The 19247-nt window shown below is 32.0% G+C and overlaps 2 protein-coding genes across 5 annotated transcripts in view; one reads left to right on the forward strand and one right to left on the reverse strand.

The window, feature by feature from the left end:
* The window catches only part of LOC140755480 (uncharacterized), a 65214-nt gene extending 58785 nt beyond the window's left edge, over positions 1-6429 (forward strand). The window contains exons 6-9 of the mRNA XM_073090753.1: positions 1884-2019; positions 2853-2959; positions 4646-4779; positions 5667-6429. Of these exons, the coding sequence (XP_072946854.1) occupies positions 1884-2019; positions 2853-2959; positions 4646-4779; positions 5667-5772 (483 nt within the window). The 3' untranslated portion in view covers positions 5773-6429. The remainder of the gene's footprint in view (positions 1-1883; positions 2020-2852; positions 2960-4645; positions 4780-5666) is intronic.
* Positions 6430-11415: 4986 nt separating this feature from the next.
* The window catches only part of CycG (cyclin G), a 47852-nt gene continuing 40020 nt past the window's right edge, over positions 11416-19247 (reverse strand). For all 4 annotated transcript variants that reach the window (XM_073090778.1, XM_073090776.1, XM_073090777.1 and 1 more), the window contains one exon: positions 11416-18980. In XM_073090778.1, coding sequence (XP_072946879.1) covers positions 18899-18980 — 82 coding nt within the window. In that variant the 3' untranslated portion in view covers positions 11416-18898. The remainder of the gene's footprint in view (positions 18981-19247) is intronic.

The following is a 19247-nucleotide window of genomic DNA, read 5'->3' on the forward strand; positions in this document are numbered from 1 at the left end:
ATGATTTTAGTATCAGACATAACAATAAACTTTTTCAATGACAAAGTGAATTTTTACGTTTACTTAAAATGGTAATACTTTTTGCGATAAAAACTGATAATCGTTGAAAGAAACCACCAAATTCTATAAGAATGTTGGATTTTACAAAAAATCGTTCAAAATGAAGTGATTTTGTGAATAATTGAAAACGTGATGAGACTTGTTATAGTCCGCGCCAAACTGCAAGTCCGCGCTGAAGATATCTCGAGCAGGTGTAGTCATATAATTTACTATGGCGACTAATGATGTGCCGAGTCGGCCATTTTTGGTATTCGAGTACTTTAGTACTCATATAAAAAAGAATCGAGTCAGTACTCGAGTCCAAAGTATTCACAAAGTACTCGAGTACTTTGCACAACATACAGTCCAATAGTACGGAAGAGCAAAAAAAAAAACGCCACTCACTACACAAAATTAAACAAGTTTTTACTTGTACGAGTAGTAGTTGTAGTGTACGAGTATCGTCCGTATTCGAGTACCACTGGTACTCGAGTATCACTATTGGTACTCGAGTATGCGAGTTTATGTAAGTACTCGAGTACTGACTCGAGTCGACCTGACTCGGCACATCTCTAATGGCGACCCGATTCATTTCTATATTCAGAGCGGACTAGTAGTTTAATGCGGACTATACCAACGTTTATTTAACCTTAACTTGAAATGTTAAAAAATACTAATCGAAAAATAGATTGAACATACCTACATGGGGGTCACCATGCAAGAAAACAGCAAATTTTTAGAAGATTTTCGTTCGTCCTTTATTTGTTCAACCGTAATACTCTTAAGTAGATAGAAATAGGTGTGAGAGTGGTGCCGCCGGAGTCGAACCACAAAGGGTTTTACCACCTTCAAAATTAATTACTAATTAAATTATGATACCTGTTACTACCATCTGTTAAAACAATATTATTCTAATCATACATTGAAATTTCAAACGAACCACAAAGGGTTCTACCACCTTCAAAATTAATTACTAATTAAATTATGATACCTGGGGGGTTACTACCATCTGTTAAAACAATATTATTCTAATCATACATTGAAATTTCGTACCACCACCTCGTTAAAGTAAGATTGTTTTTATAATATTACAATAAGCAGTTTTGTATTGTCGGTCGAAATTATTCATCTTTTTTTGCAGTAAATTTTAGTTTTTAAGCAAAATATAACAATTTCAGTTGGTTTTATACAATGGATAAGCTAAAAATGAATAAGAGTTTAAGTTTATTCAACTGCGTATGATGGCTTATTTTACTGTTTCAAGGAGGTCGTGGTACGAAACAAAATAATGTTGATGCAATATTGAAATAAAAGCTTCCTGAAGTTGGATGGTTTTTAAAATATGGTGGTAGGTCCCCTGATTGGCATTAGTTGATTAATAATTGTTGGAGGGTTGTCGAATAAAAATCAAGAATGGGGTATAAAAGGCGGTGCTAGCACGACGGTCGGTCATTATTATTCAAGACTTTGTGCGGAGCGGACCTCTTGTCAATTTTCGTTCGGAATATACATTTGTGTTGAATCTTTGATTGTTATGATTTTAATTACATAAATAACATTAAACTTAGTTTAGGTTATTTACCACGTGTATTTTTTTTTTAATAAAAACCGCTTCTGTGCGTGTATTTTTTTTTAAATAAAAACCGCTTCTTCTTTGCGAGATGTATATTGATGAACGCCTGAACTCATCTCGCTGGTACGGAAACTGGCTCCGATAATAGTTTGTAAAGCGCCACACATGAATTTGATTTACTTTCAGTTTTTTCATCGATACATCTGTCTCTGCGATACCGGAAAGTAATGGATAGATCGATTATTAATAACCAATCTATCTATTGTTACAGTTGGACGCGCAAGGCGACAATCTGCTTCACGCGTGTGTGCGTATGGGTGACGTGTGTGCTGACGTGTTGGCTGAGTTGGTTCGTCGGGAGCCGGACGATGTGCCCTTGTTCGATGTCCACCATAATAATGGGGATGGTGAGTGTTTGGGGATGTGGGGGAGTGTTGGGGAAATGTGGGGGATATTGGGGAATGTAGGGGAAGTTTGTTGGGAGACACTGGGAAATGATTGGGAGGAGTGGGCGACACTGGGGTATGTTGGGGAATGCGGGGGGGATACTGGGGGAATGTTGGGTAACACTGCGGGGTGGTGACTGGGGGCAATTGAGTAGTTCTTGAAGCGATGAGGGAAATTTGGGAGGAGCAATAGGTACCACATTGATTTACTTTTATTTGAATTTGCTTCACGCGTGTGTGTTGGAAAACAGTGTTGAAGAGTTATAATCACGTGTCCACCCCTCGGGTTCGAACCTCGGACTTCCCCAGTAAAAGACTACCGACCTATCACTATCTCTATTTACACAGTTTCAGCGGGTTATTAGTCGAATTAAGAAAAACATCGTGACAAACTTAAAACATAAGTTTTCAAAGGTATGTGAAGTCTACCAATACGCACTTGTCCAGCGCGGTGAACTATGACCTAATCCTTCTCACTCTGAAAGGACCGGTGCCCAGATTGACAGTGATGGGTTGATGATGATGATTGTTATTAGGACAGTGATATGTTGACGATGATTAATATTTGGACAGTAATGGGTTGATGATAATGATGATTAATATTGGTACAGTGATGGGTTGATCATGATTAATATTGATACAGTGATGGGTTGATCATGATTAATATTGGTACAGTGATAGGTTGATGATAATGATGATTAATATTGGTACAGTGATGGGTTGATCATGATTAATATTGGTACAGTGATGGGTTGATGATGATGATGATGATTAATATGTAATCTCTGTTCCAGGGTACATGCCTCTCCACCTGGCCTGTACGGTGCACAGCGCGTCTCAACCTCGCAACAACATAGTACACGTGTTGCTGACGCACGCGAACGCTGATATATGGCGTTGGGTGAGTTTAATATATTGTTTATATGAGCCTCAGATGAATAAAATACATATAGTCCGATAAGGTTTAAAGATCTTTATTTATTTCTCATAGAAGACACGTGTCACTTAATTATAATTAAGTACAATAGATTAATAATCTAACTATCCCGGTGCGGGGGTACACAGAAAAAATAACGAATGAGCAAAGTGCCGTGGTTGTAGGTAAGATGCGAATTCAATATATTTACTTGGGTTGTGGTCCAAGTTAAGAACTACAGGCGAGTTTTTTATTTTTTTTATTTTATGTAATTTATTATCGGTTATAATATTTATCGTCATTGGAAATATGAGCACGTAACATTTTCTTAAAAATGTCCAGTGAAGTCGCATCTCTTACAGTTTTAGGTAGTTTGTTATATAATTGTGCTCCCACAAAAGTTAAATTATTTTTACCATAGTTGGTTCTTATTCATAATTAGGTGTCCAAATTGTAAACAAAGATCAAGAACATACGTTTCAAATAATAGTTTCTTATTTTTGACGATATTAAAGTATTATAACGATAATAAAATAATAATCTAAATAAATTAAGATCAATTCACATTTTCTAATATTTATATTACCTCAATTACGTTCCGTACAGTAATAATAATAAAAAAAACAAGGTTTATCATTTTTAAGTTTCGTAGTTGATGTTATTCATTTTCGTGATCGTGATCGAACTCGAATGTTTTCTCGTTTTCATAGCGCGTTTGTTAAATTGTGTATAGTTGTTAAAGTTTTTTGTTTTTAGTTGAATTTGTTAAAGTTTTTGTTTCTTTTCAATTTTGACAGTGACATTTCTTTGTTTACTAATTATGAACCAGACTATAGATTGATCACTTCTAATAAAAAAGTGTAACCATTTTTGAGAGTTGCGTAAATAATGTATTGTTACGTTTCTGTTCTAAAATGTCCCTAAAATTATTATTAAATATATTATTAAGTTATTTATTTACTTACTTAAGCCATAGATAAGTATAGATATCTTACCGTCTTGTAATTGAAGGAAGCCAAAATAGCTTAAACAGCTGACGATTCTGTCAGCCGTTTTATGGCTGTCAAGGTGTAATTTACGCGGAACAACGCCGGCATGCGCAGTTAAGTGGTGCAAAAACACGAAATCGAAGAAAAAGTGCGGTGAAATATCGTTTCATTCGTAAATGATCTAAAAACTACATTTTTTAAATATTTTTCAAACGCGAAATTAGATGACAGAGACAATTTCAATTATCAAGACTGGTTACATTTTCTTGTTAGGAGTGAGTAATGTTTACTAAATTATGACTTAAACCCATAGATTAGTAAAGATTACTCACTCCTAACAAGAAAATGTAAACAGTTTTGACAATTGAAATAGTTGAGTAAAAAAGTTTTGCCACGTCTCCGTGCTAAAATGTCCCTAAAATATTTGGAATAATTATTTATTTATTACGTAAATTAGTTATTTATTCGTAAATTTTCTCTAAAAATGTTTTTATTTCTCAACGATTCAAAAAAAGAACTTACTAAAATAAGCTGTTTGTGGCTTCATTCAATTTCAAGGCGGCGAAGTATCTTTACTAATCTATGCTTAAACCCATAACTTTATTTATTTATTATATCTAATACTAAAAAAATAAAAACGTTTTTATTTGCATTTTTTTTACAATAATCTGTATAATTACAGGATGTGAAAGGTGGTGACACACCGCTCCACCTGGCGGTGAACTCCGCGAGCTGCGACCTGGAGCTGGTGCTGCAGCTGTTCCAGCAGCTCGAGCGCAGGGACTGGAAGAGAATGGCACACGCCAGGAACCGCAGGTACCATTGTCACTCAATTCCCAGGGTTGTAAGATAGGTTGGGTTAGGTTAGGTTTATTTCTACCTAATAACAGCAGGGTTAGGCGCTGCTGTGTTCCGGTTTGAAGGGTGTGGTAAGGGAGACAGACTTTTCAGAGGCGTTCCAGCTTAGTCCTCAGGGGTAGCGGCGCATCTGTGGCCGACTTCAGGTAGGAATACCTAATCCTATCTGTGGTTGCTTACAGATGTCCATGGGCGGCAGTAGCCACTTACCATCAGGTGAACTGCATGCTCGTCTGCTGCTCTTATATTATAAAAAAGGTCCAAAAAAGCAGTGATAGTCTAGTGGTTAAGAAACACGGTTTCTTGATCGAGGGGTCCGAGGTTCAAATCCCAGTCACCTCTGATTTTTCAACGTTATAAAATATTCTAGATTCTAGATATTAAATATTAATTATCACTTGTTTAAACTGTGAAGAAAAATATTACAAGGAAATCTGCATACCTGAGAGATTTGTAAAAAAGTTCTCAAAGGTATGTGAAGTATACCAATACGCTTGTCCAGCGCGGTGGACTATGGCCTAATCCTTCTCATTCTGAGACCCGTGCCCAGTTACAGTAATGGGTTGATGATGATGATATATTAATCTAAACTAATTTAAATCTTATATATAAAATTCTCGTGTCACAATGTTAGTTACCGTACTCCTCCGAAACGTCTTTACCGATTTTCACCAAATTTTATATGCATATTCAGTAGGTCTGAGAATCGGCTACTATCTATTTCTCATACCCCTAAGTGATAAGGGTTGTTCACCCTTATTTTTTTTTATTTATCTGGCAACACAACGTTTGCCGGTTCAGCTAGTATATATAGATATTTATATACGAATTCCTCCTATTTCCAGTTCAGTGACTCCTCTGGACTACGCTCGCTCGGCCGCCCGATCCCCCTCAAGACCGCAGTTCCCGAAACAGGTGCTGGAGTTTCTCCAGAAATGCAGACAACCTTAGATATCCAACAACAGGGGTTCCAGGTTCGATTCCCAGACAGACTGATAAGTAAATAAATTATTTGTGAACTCACAGCCTACACTAGCGCTTCCTGTGGGTGCTATGGACACACTAAGACGAACACAAACACCCATACCCATTCATTCGGATGTCTATCTGGCCGGGGATCGAACCCGGAACCCCTTGCGCTATATTTGTGTATCATGGAGAAATAAATTTTATTTTTGATCAATGTTACAGTGATTGTAAAGAAATTTCTTTTGTTACTGAACTTAAATTTTAACAATATTTTTGAAAAATAATGAAGATTTGTCAATTTTAACAAATATATGTTTTGTTAAAGTTACAACATGGAACAATTTTGACAATTTGTATGAGTAATACTGGTTTTGTCAATGTTACAATATTTGAACGTTTTCTTTAATGTTTAAGAACAATACACATTTTCTCTGTTACAACTTGTGAACTTAAATTTGGGCTATATTTAAAAAGGATACAGGTTCTGTTAATGTTACAACATTTGAACATATTTTTTATCATTTAAAAAAAATCGGTTTTTAATGTTACATTTGATTTGATTTGTACATTTTTGTCAATTACAAAAATATGTGTTTTGTTAATTTACATTTATGCGTAAATTTTTCACAATATTTAAAACAATAATGAGTATTATTCTTGCAAAATTTTGACAATTTTAACAAATATATATTTTGTTATGGTAAAACAGTTGAGTGTATTTTTTTAAATGTAACAATCTGTTATAATAACATAAAAAAAATGTTACAATAATTGGACGTAAATATGATATGAATAGGAATGAAGTAAAATTAGAATATAAATCAGATGATTTCAAGCAAAACGAATGCCATAAAGAATAAATATGTTTTATTTTTCTTTATTTTGATTATTTTGTATTATTTTTTAATTATTTTAAGCAGGTTTGTGGTTTTTTGAAGGATAATTATTTTCTGTGGCTATTTTTTATTACTAATAACACTATAATTTGAAAATTTCATACTTATTTTGTATTGATGTTTGATAAAAATATACTTATTATGTAGCTTGAAGCTAATAATAATATATTTAATAAGCACACGACTTCAAAAGTCAAATTGGGAATTGTACCCTGGACCTGTCCCTTAAAGTCAAAATTAAGGGGTTTTTTTTATTTTATGACAATTTTCATATAGCATTTTTTACTAATACATTTTTTACCTGCAATATTTTTTGTGATTATACATTTTGAACTGAACTATTATATATTTTGTATCATCTTACTAGAATAGTGATTATATTTTTTTATTATTATTATATAGATTTTGGGTGAAAAATCCAAAATATATACCATTTTTGTAGTCATTATGTTTTTGTTTAAGTTTTTTTAATAAGATGTCGTTTTTATTGTTCTAAATCTTTTCTGTGGGCGTGGCAGATTTCAAAAATAGTCATCAGTTTCATGAGCGATTTTTCAATTTATTCAAGTAAAAGGTTTTTAATTTTTTACGATATTTTAATAAAATTAAGATCTTTAAAACTAGAGCTTATGTTATTTGTCAAATATTAAATATTTCTGTAAATGAAATCAAATATTAAGTAGTTCTGACATATCTTATGAAGGCCAGTTGCTCCCCTGACACACACACAGAAAAAAATTCAAATAATAAGAAATAATATTTTTTAATTAATGTTCCACTTAACACAGCGATAAATGTTCGAATTTTCAAACACAATGGTCGTTGCAATACTCAAGTGGATCGCGATATACGTAGAATATTATAAGCTATAGAATATAATTATATTTTGTTAGGAATAGTTTAAAAATGAAATAATAATATCATCTTAAATGTTACAGTTGAAATAAGTTTTAGTTAGAACGCTTTTTCCCGAGTTAGAACTATTTACTAAACGTCTTTGTTAAAACTAGAAATACTTAGTCAGACCTAGAATTTACATATATTACAACTAAAAACTACATATATGTTACCACTAAAGGAACACTTTAGGGAATATCAGAGTTTGGTTAGGTTAGGTTGGAATGTATAAAAAAATATAAAACTAAGCGAGCTGCGAACAGTTGGGTGCAATTCATATAAATTCAGACGTTACTATTTCCATTACCATTATTCATGATCACTTTACAATCGATAAGCTTTAAGTGACTTGCTTCGGAAACCTAGTTTTGTAGGAACTAGTTTTACCCGATATTAAATTTTGAGTAATATTTCTAATTAAAAAAAAGGTTTAGTGAATACTACTTCTAACTAGGGAAAACGCGTTCTAACTAAAAGCTTGTTTTAGTTGTAACATACATATATTTTGATCTCTCGTGTTGTTGAAATTTATATTTCTTACAAAAATAGTGTAGGTTTTGACCTATTTTCGTATATATTTATATATATTGTATTAAGGAAAACTGTATGGTTTAAATAGATTAACACCCACCATTTTGCCTTATTTGAAATGAAATTGAATAATTATAATGGTTATTATTATATATAATGAACAGTGTTGCCAGATGTCATGATTTTTTTGGGAATTTCCCATTATTTTCAGATTGAAAAAATGTCAAACAATCGGATCTTTTTATTTCTAACGACATATACAGGGTGAATTTTATGTGTCTAATTTGAAATTATAAAAAGTAGCTTTATTACGTGTTTTTTTTTTATAATTACATGGTTGATTTTGATTAAAAATTAAAACTGCAACATTATATTTAAAAAATAACTTACTCTAGCCGGGAATTTACTCTGTATGTGTGTTATAAATTAGATCCTAAGAAATATTAAAAATGTAGGGATTTTCTTATTGATTGCACTAAAATTCGTAAAAAGTGAAATTTGTGTTATGTAAATGGAATCTGGTAATGCAATTCTGATTTAATTGTAAATACGTGACGTAATATTAAGTCAGTTTTAAGATTTAGTTTATAAATGTAGTGTAGTAACTTTATCAGAAATATTGATCAAATCATAAAAACGTAATACCTTTTATTTGAGCCAGTTGAACTTGCTATTAAGATTTCTTATCGATAGAAAACTTTTACGTGAAATAAATTGAAACTTAAGTTTTAAGGTTTATTTTGACGAAACCACTTTTGGAGTCAAAATCTTTTATTTTTATGTTTTGTTCCGAAGTTCGCAGAAAGTGTGACAATCGCGTACTATTTTTTAGTCTTTTGTACTACTTGGTTTAGTACATTATGCACTGTGAGATAGTACTTCGAATAACGAGTGAAAATTCGCGGTTTTAAACCGATGGTATTTGATGGAATTTTTATGCTATTTTTTAAGACTTTTCGCAAATTATATTTTTTGTTCGGGTATATTTTTGTACCTCCAAAGTTATACAGTAGACGATGATTTAAGGAGTATTCGTAAGAATTTGAGACAATAAATTGTTACTGTGATATTGTTTTTCATTTTAGAAAAAATCCTTTAGAATATCCTCTATTTTACAGTCAAGTAAATGTGGTCTCACTGCTCAGCTGTCATTTCAATAATCAGCGCTAACCAATTACCGATTTATGAACTTCAAAATTATGAATTTTGATGCCACTATGGGCCTAGTGTTTTTGAAGAATGCTTATCTATTATCATGTATCAAAAAGTAATTTTGAGAACAAATACTACTGAGTCCTAAATAACTTCCAGAAGAAATGTTGTGAATAAGTTAAAAATTAAAATTGTATATTTTTCAAAGAAATAGTTTTCAAAGTTTGTCACTTTGAAATAATCATTGAAACAAATTCAGAGAAAATTTTTATTGAAACTTAAATAAAGGACAAAAATAAAACACATTTTATAAGAGTTGCAACCATTTTATTCTCTGATTCGAGATTTCAGATATTTTCCGCCGCGAAAGCGACATTAGTTACAAAAAACGTTTATACACAACAGCTGCGGCATCGCGAAGCAGTTACAACTATATTTACAGGTTTCAAAATACGATCCTATTCATACAATTTTATTACATTTTTCCCAATCACACATTATGAAATACACTTAACAATGTTATACACAAAGACCAGATTTTTCTATGAATACGAATTAATTAAATACACTTTAGATGCCGATGAAAGTTTTATATAATATTTTTAACTATTTTAAGGCAATCCAACTCCGCTCTGCCGCGAGCTGCCGACAATCACACATCTAATTTTAAATGCAGATTAACTGAATCTTTACTAAGTATCGCAATCTTTCGAACTTGAATACTGTGGCTTACATATATGTATTACATAATTTCGTTACTTAACATGACAGTATCAATAAATATTACATATCGCTTTAGAAAAATTCTGCTATCTTCGAATTTGTAGTCTGATATCTACAGAGCTGTTACAACTTATTGTTATAGATGTTAAAACATTTGTTTTCTGAAATTAGATGGTGTTTACAACTCAGTATTATATATTTTGAAGACACAGAGTGACAGAGACAACGCTCTACGAATCCGAAAACAGCCGACCGTCTTTCCAAGCTCTATGCATAATATTACCATTTGGTAAATCTTGTTATACAATAGAAGAAAATATACTAAGCTGTATTATAATATAAGAGTAGAGAACTATGAAGCATATTTATGATATAAAACTATTTAGCAACCAAGTTCGAAACATCCCGACACTCGATCTAAGTTAAATTCGAAAAATGTACTCAAAAAATTACATTTATGAAAGTAGCTTGTAAAAGTTGCTATATTTATGATAAGTTTTTAATTAATTAATTAATAGATATGACAGAGGGTTTTAGACTTCAAACATTTTCTACAACGAAAATTGTTCATCTACGCAATAAATCTTTTTTTTTCGAAAACATTGAAAATGGGGTAATGAACATCGGATCTTCAAAAAAATCACAATTTAAAGTAAATTTAATTAAAAAATATCATTCGTACTATGGATAAAATGAGAATTATAATAAATAATAATTACGTGTGATAAAATAATTTTAAAAATCTGCAATATTTAAAATGAATCGAAAATATAGATTTTATAACATATTTTATTGTGATATTAAAGACATTTCATTGATCCAAATTAAATTTAATAAAATTGTATGTTTTTTGTAAATATTCGGAATTTTTTTTCGCGAATGAAATAAAGACCCGTTGTCCATCCCCAAAATCAATGTTAATAAAGTACTATTGTTCATTCTCAAGTGATACATCTTATTTATAATATTATTACAAAAAGATGAGCGTGTCATTACAATCGTAGGGCAACTGACTAGATTTTCAACATCAAAAACCATCAGTTTTAAAGAGTACAGAAAAAATCTCACTATGAAATTCTCAATACTAAAAAAGTTTTCGTGTTACTATCGTTGATTTTCCAAAAAGGATTAAAATAAACTTTTTTAGTTTTTCTATTATAATATTTTTTTTTGTATATTTTTTGCTATTTTACCACGCGTTTATTAGCTTGGGTTGTATCTATGTATGTATGTACGGAATCCTTGAACTCAATTTTTACTCATTTTGAACAGTCAGATTAATTCAAAATTCAGAACAATTATCAAGAACCGATGACAATACACGATTTTAATAATTTTGTCCCATTCTCCTCATCAGGATTGACGATTTTTCTTGTGCGATTTTAGCGTGGTTTTTAGTTTTTTAAACTATAAAAATTTATTTACAACTTTTTTCGTATTGAAAATCCATACTAAGACATTACATCACAAATATACCGCGAAACTTACATATTTTTATTCTTATTAACAGATAATACATTATTTTCCATTCCACAGATAATAAAGTCGCGTTCAAATTTTAAAATCGAATTGGTGAACCGTGTTTACTTCGGACTTTTTTTTGAGCAAAAAGTCGTAAATATTCATCCAAATATTATTTTTTCATTAAATTTTGACAATTCAACAAAAGTTATTACGCTCAAACTTCTTGCATTACATATGAGTTACAGAAGCTATACTTCTTTTGGCGCATTTGTGAAAACAGTTCAAAATTATTTTAGCATGGGTCGTAGTTAGGCGCGCAAATGTAACACATAATACATATGTAGCAATTACTTTCGTCTAATAATCGTTTAAATTAAAAATATTTATACGCCAAAGAAGTATGACATCTTACGTGCATACAAAGAGACAAATTTTTTCATGAATGTAAATATATAAAAACACCAATACAATTGAAAATACGATCGTAAAATATTGATTTTATTATGAAATTATTTCGTGTAACGAACCAGCATGCAGTCCACCTTATAAGTCACTATGGATTATGGATCTACACTGGGGACTAAGTAAGAACGTCTCGAGTGCCGGTGGCGTTACAAGGCAGAATAGTGTGACATCGGTGCCACCGCATGTAACATAAACAATATTATCAATAAGATTATTATCACAGAGTTAGTGTACATTCAAATTTCATGTTTTTTATTTTTAAGGCATATAAATGGATTTGGGTTATAGATAAAAATATGCAGACAACGCCATCTATCGAGTCCAAGAGTAATCTATCTTTCAAGCTGAAACCAACCATACATACACACAAAATTTCATTAAAATCAATATTTTATACTTTTACTAACTTTTTGCAACTTTTTTGCCTTGATAGTTCGTATGTATGCGAGGGTCTTCTTACAACTGGATATCAAACCAGATAACCACAGTTTAGTGACGTCATTCGAAATTCAAAATGGCGGACGACTCAAAATGGCGGACTATTTCTATATACCCCCATGATATGGGTATCAAATGAAAGGGTTTTTTAAGAATACAAAAAACTAAATTTCTTGTTTCTTTTTAACTTTTTATTTTTACTTTTCAATGTATATTTTCAACTTTTTCAAGTATATTTTTATCTATAACCCGTTTTCTATAGTATACAGTATAAAATGTTCTAATATTCAGTATTACCACTCAACAAAACTAAGTCGGAACGTTCAATGCTTCCGTTTGTTAAGTGATACAACTGTTTTAGTTATAACATATTAAAAATTGGCTAATTACTTCGTTGGTGTTCATAGATATATGTATATTGTGTGTATCATCCAACTCCAGTTAAATATTATGGGAACACGGGGCGTTCCGGTTTAGTTAACGGATGGAAAAGGGGCGTTTCCATATTTTATGTGTTATAAAACCCTCTGGTGTTTAAAAAGACTAAGTTGGCACATACAATAGTATTGATAATTAGTTAACTTCTTCTCCATAACGAAACACCTTGTGAAGTGGTGGTAGTTGTATTGACATTCAAAAAGTGCTCTGTAAAGAACTTATTTTGAATAAAAATTTTGATTTGATTTGATTTGATTAGTATATGAGACTCCTAGAATCAGAGTGACCTAACTACATTGTAATGACTTTCGACCTAAGTATATTTTCGTAATTTAAAAATGTTGGACACTTACTTTTCTCCATATTTTAAATCATGTTTTTTGTATTTTTCTATAATATAGGAGTAGCAGACGAGCATGCGACTGCCGTATTGACATCTGTAATCAACCCCAGATAGGATTAGATATTCCTACGTGAGGTCGGCCACAGATGCTACTACTATGCTGCTATGGTAGTTAGGCTATTCTGGTTCTAACAGCGTCATTTAACTCAATAAAAGTACTATGAACGTGCCACTTTAGTCAACAGCACACCCGAGGACTAAGCCAGAACGCCTCATGTGCTCTACCACCCTGCGAACCTGAACACAGCAGCGCTACACTGCTGCCAATAACACTACGACATTTAAGATTTTCAAAAAAATACTAAAGAACGGATGACACAAGACACTTTTTTTAATATAAATATTTGAAATTTCGACGGTTTAAATTATAACGGTGCTCATATGTACAGACATGTAACGTTTCAGACACGGCACGTTGCAAGCAAAATCATACTATTCTATATAATGTGTCAGAACATAATAATATTTTAATAATATAGGAGTAGCAGACGAGCATGCAGTCCACCTGATGGTAAGTCACTGACGTATAGACATCTGTGACCAACCCCAGATAGGATTAGTTTCCTACCTGAGGTCGGCCACAGCGCCGCTACCTAAGGACTAAGCTGGAACGCTTCGTAAAACTATGTTTCCCTTACCACACTTCAAACCAGAACACAGCAGCTTAACACTGCTGTTATAACAAAAATAGGTGTGACGGTGGTGCCGCCGGAGTCGAACCACAAGGTTGTACCACCATTTGTATATACAAAATATGATTATGTCTGATACGACATGGTCAATGTCTGTACATATAATATTTTAGATTTTATTCAAAAAAAAATGTAAGCACCTTTATAATTTAAGTCGACGATATATTTTTTGAAATTTTTATATCAGCGAAAGAAATTTTCATAGACACAGCATTAAATCTAAAACCTAAGAGATATATATTGAACACAGTACATTGATTTTTTTCAAAATTATTTTCAAAACGATTACGGAGAGAGATGAATACAAAAAAAATGCAAAAACACACACACAGACCGCTTACACTAAGTATATATAGATATAATTTTTCATCGAAGTACGGCAACATTTTTATAAAAAATAAAAAAATGTTGCCACACTTCGATATTTTTTGAAAAATTTAATACAATATAATCATTTCGACCCGAGAGGTATCAACCATTACTATATACCAAAAAATGAAAATAAATATTTAAAAAAAATTGCCTCGTGTGAAACTTTCAAAAAATCCAAAAACGAAAAAAGTGCCAACAATTTTTTTAATACACACCAACAGTTGACAATCTCTCGGGTTTAAAAAGAAATAGGTTTTAATATAATTTTTTTTTTTTTTCAAAAAAAATTTTTTTTTGCAACCAATTTTTCTTTTTTTTTCATTTACATTTTTAACTCGACGCACACATACATGCATACATACATTTTTACTTGAGATCGTTTTTTTCTGATTTTTCAAGATTTGTATTTTTTTTTGTCATTTATTATAATAAACGTTTACGCCTAAACATTAAGAAATATTTATTTATTTATATTTATATATTTATATAATAATAATTACATTTAACTACAAAATAATATGGTGAAAGAGTAATGCCGATTTTTGAATTTTTTTTTTCATTTTTCATTCGAAAAATTATGTTAATAGGAAAATTTTGATATTTAGAATTTTTAAAACCCCAAAAAATAGGAGGGTTAGTCAAAAAAATGAATAAAGATTAATATAATAATGATAGTAAAATAAATGTAATACTAGACAATTTTGAAAACAAAATATAATATGTTACTTTTTATATAATAAAGAAGAAAACATCAAATTCGGTGGAATCCTTCAACTGACAACCTGTGGCCTAATTAGGTACTTTTATCCGAAAATTCGCCCGTACTTTCGTCCGAAAATTCGACCGTGCTTTCGTCCGAAAATTCGACCTTACTTTCGTCCGAATATCCGTATTTTCGTACGAAGATTCGGAATCACGTAACGGATGAAAGATAAAAGTTAATCATTTTTGAAACCAATTAGACCACGTATATACGTCTCTTAGCGGTGTAACATCACGTTAGTTGGTTTTGGGGTATCATCTACCCACTAATCCCACTGCTGGGCACGACTCCCAGAACGGGGACTTCATTTATATTCTCTTATATATTTTTGACTCAACAATTTTCGACCATTACATAATATAGAAGTAGCAGACGAGCATGCAATCCACCTGATGGGACGGCTACTGCCGTATGGACATCTGTTAACCCCAGATAAGCTTAGAATCCTATCTGGGATCGGCCACAGCATTGCTACTAACGACTAAGCTGGAACGCCTCTGCTAAATATGTCTCCCTTACCACACCCTTCAAACCAGGTACAGTCCGCGCGAAACTGCTAGACCGCTCTGAATATAGAAATGAGTCGCTTCGCCATAGCAAATTGTACGACTACACCTGCTCGCAACAACTTCAGAGCGGACTAGCAGTTTGGCGCGGACTATAAAATTAATACTGTTACACCACTAGCACTGTGTAGAGACCTCATAAAACCCCTCCATAGTACGCTTCACACACACAAATAAACTATACACAGTACACACCCCCTCACACACACAAACGTACATAATCTTCTTCACTAGATGGCGTTCTTTACACTCAAACGCATACACTTATAACTTATTACATGGAATAGTTTTACACAACATTTCTTTGCAAGTATTACTTTATACCCCCACACACACAACCATACCCGGGAGCACCTCTGTCACATCAAAACCGATTTTAAGGGTTCCCTATGCGAGACACAAAACGGAATCCTATTACTAAGCCTACGCTGTCTGTCCGTCTGTCACAGGGCTCTATCTCTTGAACCGTAATAGATAGACGTTCGAAATTTTATATATACATATGTATATTGTGGCCGCCATAATAGCAAATACTAAATATTAAAAAAAAAATGTGAGCCGTCACGGGACGCCTGGCAGATGTGAAACATCGACATTATTTTGTAAAAGTAATATGCAGAAAACAACATATGGTGATAGGAACTAAATATGTCATAGAGAGAATCGCACAGTCGATTGCGCATGGCGACGCGTCGCCACACCGTACACACTACTGCATATAGACTGTATATATATACCATCGTATGTCGCCACGGCATGCGTCGCCACGCCAGAAATCGATTTTACGTGCGGCTATAGATGTTTCACATCAAAATGAAAATAAATGGGGATCGCCATACAAGAAACTGTTATTTTTCGACGTTTTTCGCTTTATCTATTGAACCGTAATAGGTAGACAGTTCAAATTTGCACAAGGGCTGCTATAATTACAAATACTAAAAGTAAAAAATAAAAAAATTGGTGGTACAGAACCCTCAGTGCGCGAGTTCGGTTCACAAATGACCACACAAATTTTCATTCCGATATTTACAAAATTCAATCTTTGATAGGAAAACGTTGGATGGTTTGATTTTATTAATAATGGGGATAATCGCTCGCTAACGATAAGAAATATTCCCGGGAGATTTTGATACACATTCAAAAAAAATCGAAATTATCAAGAAGCATTCACCACATACACACTTGTGACTTTTTGAAATATGCAAGGCGTTTTTGAAAAATATTACTTTCAATATAAATTTTGAAAATTATATATTCAGACAATTTATATTTTAAAAAATAATATTTAAATTTGTTTTTTTTATTTTTTTTTATTAAATGCATTAATAAAATATTTAAGAATTTTTAAATAAAGGCACCATTTGGAAAATTATAAAATAAATAATAAAATTTTGAAAATGAATTTTTAAAAAGTATATATTAAAGCAAAATTTAAAGGCACAATTTTTTGAAAACAATTGTTTTAAAAACAAAATCCTATTCTAACATTTTTTTTTTGGTATGACAAATATTTTCAAATTTTTACAAAAATTAAAAAACGTAATACTTTCATTATTTACGCCCTTAGAACGTATAAATATTTGGTCAAATGTCTATATCCAAGAATCAAACCTTAGACTTTTGGAAAGCGATCTGTATATAACTAGCTGACCCGGCAAACGTAGTGTTGCCATATAGATAAAAAAATGTTAAGGGTGAACGACCCTTATCACTTAGGGGTATGAAAAATAGATCGTAGCCGATTCTCAGAATTATTCTACTGAATATGCATATAAAATTTGGTGAAAATCGGTAAAGCCGTTTCGGAGGAGTACGGTAACTAACTTTGTGAGACAGGGGATTTTTATATGTAAGATATATATTTTTAGACTTAAATGCTTAGTTGATATTATTATTTTTAGGGTAAATTACACAAATGTCTATTCCGAACATCGAACCTTGGACACTTTATAATCTATTTTTATAGTTTTAATAAATGCTCAATAGATTTTGATCAATCTTTCTTAAGATAATATTAAAAGTTATGTCAAGTCGGGAATCGTACCTTGGACATTATGTAAAGTAATCTGTATAATTAAATGCTGAGTCAATTTTTTTAGGACTTTCTTAGGAAATTAAATGGATATTTCGCGAATCGAACTTTAGATACCTAGTCTTTGTAAATGCTGTACTGATATTCAAATACTTTTTGAAAATTTATAACAATTATCACTCTTGCATATTAAAAAAAATCACAAAACAAAACATACTAAAAATTTAAATTATTATATTAGGAAAATAAACTATTATTAAAATTTATATATTTATTTATATATTCCCCAGCCACATTTAAGTTATTATGTCTGTCTGTACCAACAAGATTTCATTTTTAAAATATTTATCATATAATTTAATAATAAAAGTATAATTTACACTTAGTATTGTATTATTTATTGCAAATTATAAAATTTACATGTCAATTTTTTCTTTTTTCAATTGTATTTTATATATGTTTGATTTATTTTCACAAAATATCTTCAATCATTTTTCAAATATAAAGGTTTCTTACATTTTCTATTATAATACGTAATACCAATATTTTAGATTTTTTTTAAAATAATTTTTTGACAAATAATTTAGAACAAAGAATTATGTTTTTAAATTGTTCATTGTTATTAAGTTATTATATATTAAATTTTTATTGTTTTTTTTTCAATAATAATTTTAATATCTTTTTAATAATAATAATATAAATTAGTATTTAAATACAAAATTGGTTGCGTCACAATATATTTTCGATTATGAAGTACAAGAACAGTAATTTATTATTATAAATAAACATAGATTTTAGATCTTAAACATACCTATGCCCTTCATCATCATCTTGTAGTATGTCCTTGTGGTACAGCGGCTGGCTCTTCATGGGATGGGTGACCAACGGTGGCAGAACTTACTAACTTGTACTTGGTTTGAGAGTCGGTGGTGATATTACCATTATAAATCTTCTTGTTCTAAACACTTGTTGGTACAGCACATGACGGTGGATGGTGTGTTCGCCAGTTGTGGCAGTAGACGGCTCACTCTCTTACTCTAAACACACTTGCCGGTACAGCGGACGATGTGTGGGCGGTGTGTTCGCGGTGTGTTGGCCGGCTCAGGTCACTCTCTTGTTCCAAACACTCCTATTGATACAGCACATGACGATGGGTGGTGTGTTCGCCACCTGTGGCAGTAGATAGCTCACTCTATTGCTCCAACTACACCCTGTCGGTACAGCACATGACAGTGGGTGGTGTGTTGGCGGTGTGTTGGGGTGTGTCGCGGTGTGTTCAGTTGTGGCAGTAGACGGGCAGCACGGGGCTGCGCGGCCAGTCCGATGTCTCCTCGCTTTCGCTGCTCTCGCTACCCGATCTGAAATAATATTAAAAATATATTTAACTACATATTTTATTAAAATATATATGCTACGTAACTCCTACAATTTAGACAAATCCATCATCATCAACCCATTACTGTCCCACTGCTGGGCACGGGTCTCCTCTCAGAATGAGAAGGATTAGGACATAGTCCACCGCGCTGGACAAGTGCGTATTGGTAGACTTCATATACTTTTGAAAACTTTTTTTTTTAATTTTTGAAATTTTCAAAAAACATTCATAGCATGCACACTTGTGATTT

The sequence above is a fragment of the Epargyreus clarus genome, unplaced genomic scaffold, assembly GCF_041222505.1.
Source record: "Epargyreus clarus isolate Ecla_fem2 unplaced genomic scaffold, WU_Ecla_fem_2.2 ptg000033l, whole genome shotgun sequence".
NCBI lineage: Eukaryota > Metazoa > Arthropoda > Insecta > Lepidoptera > Hesperiidae > Epargyreus > Epargyreus clarus.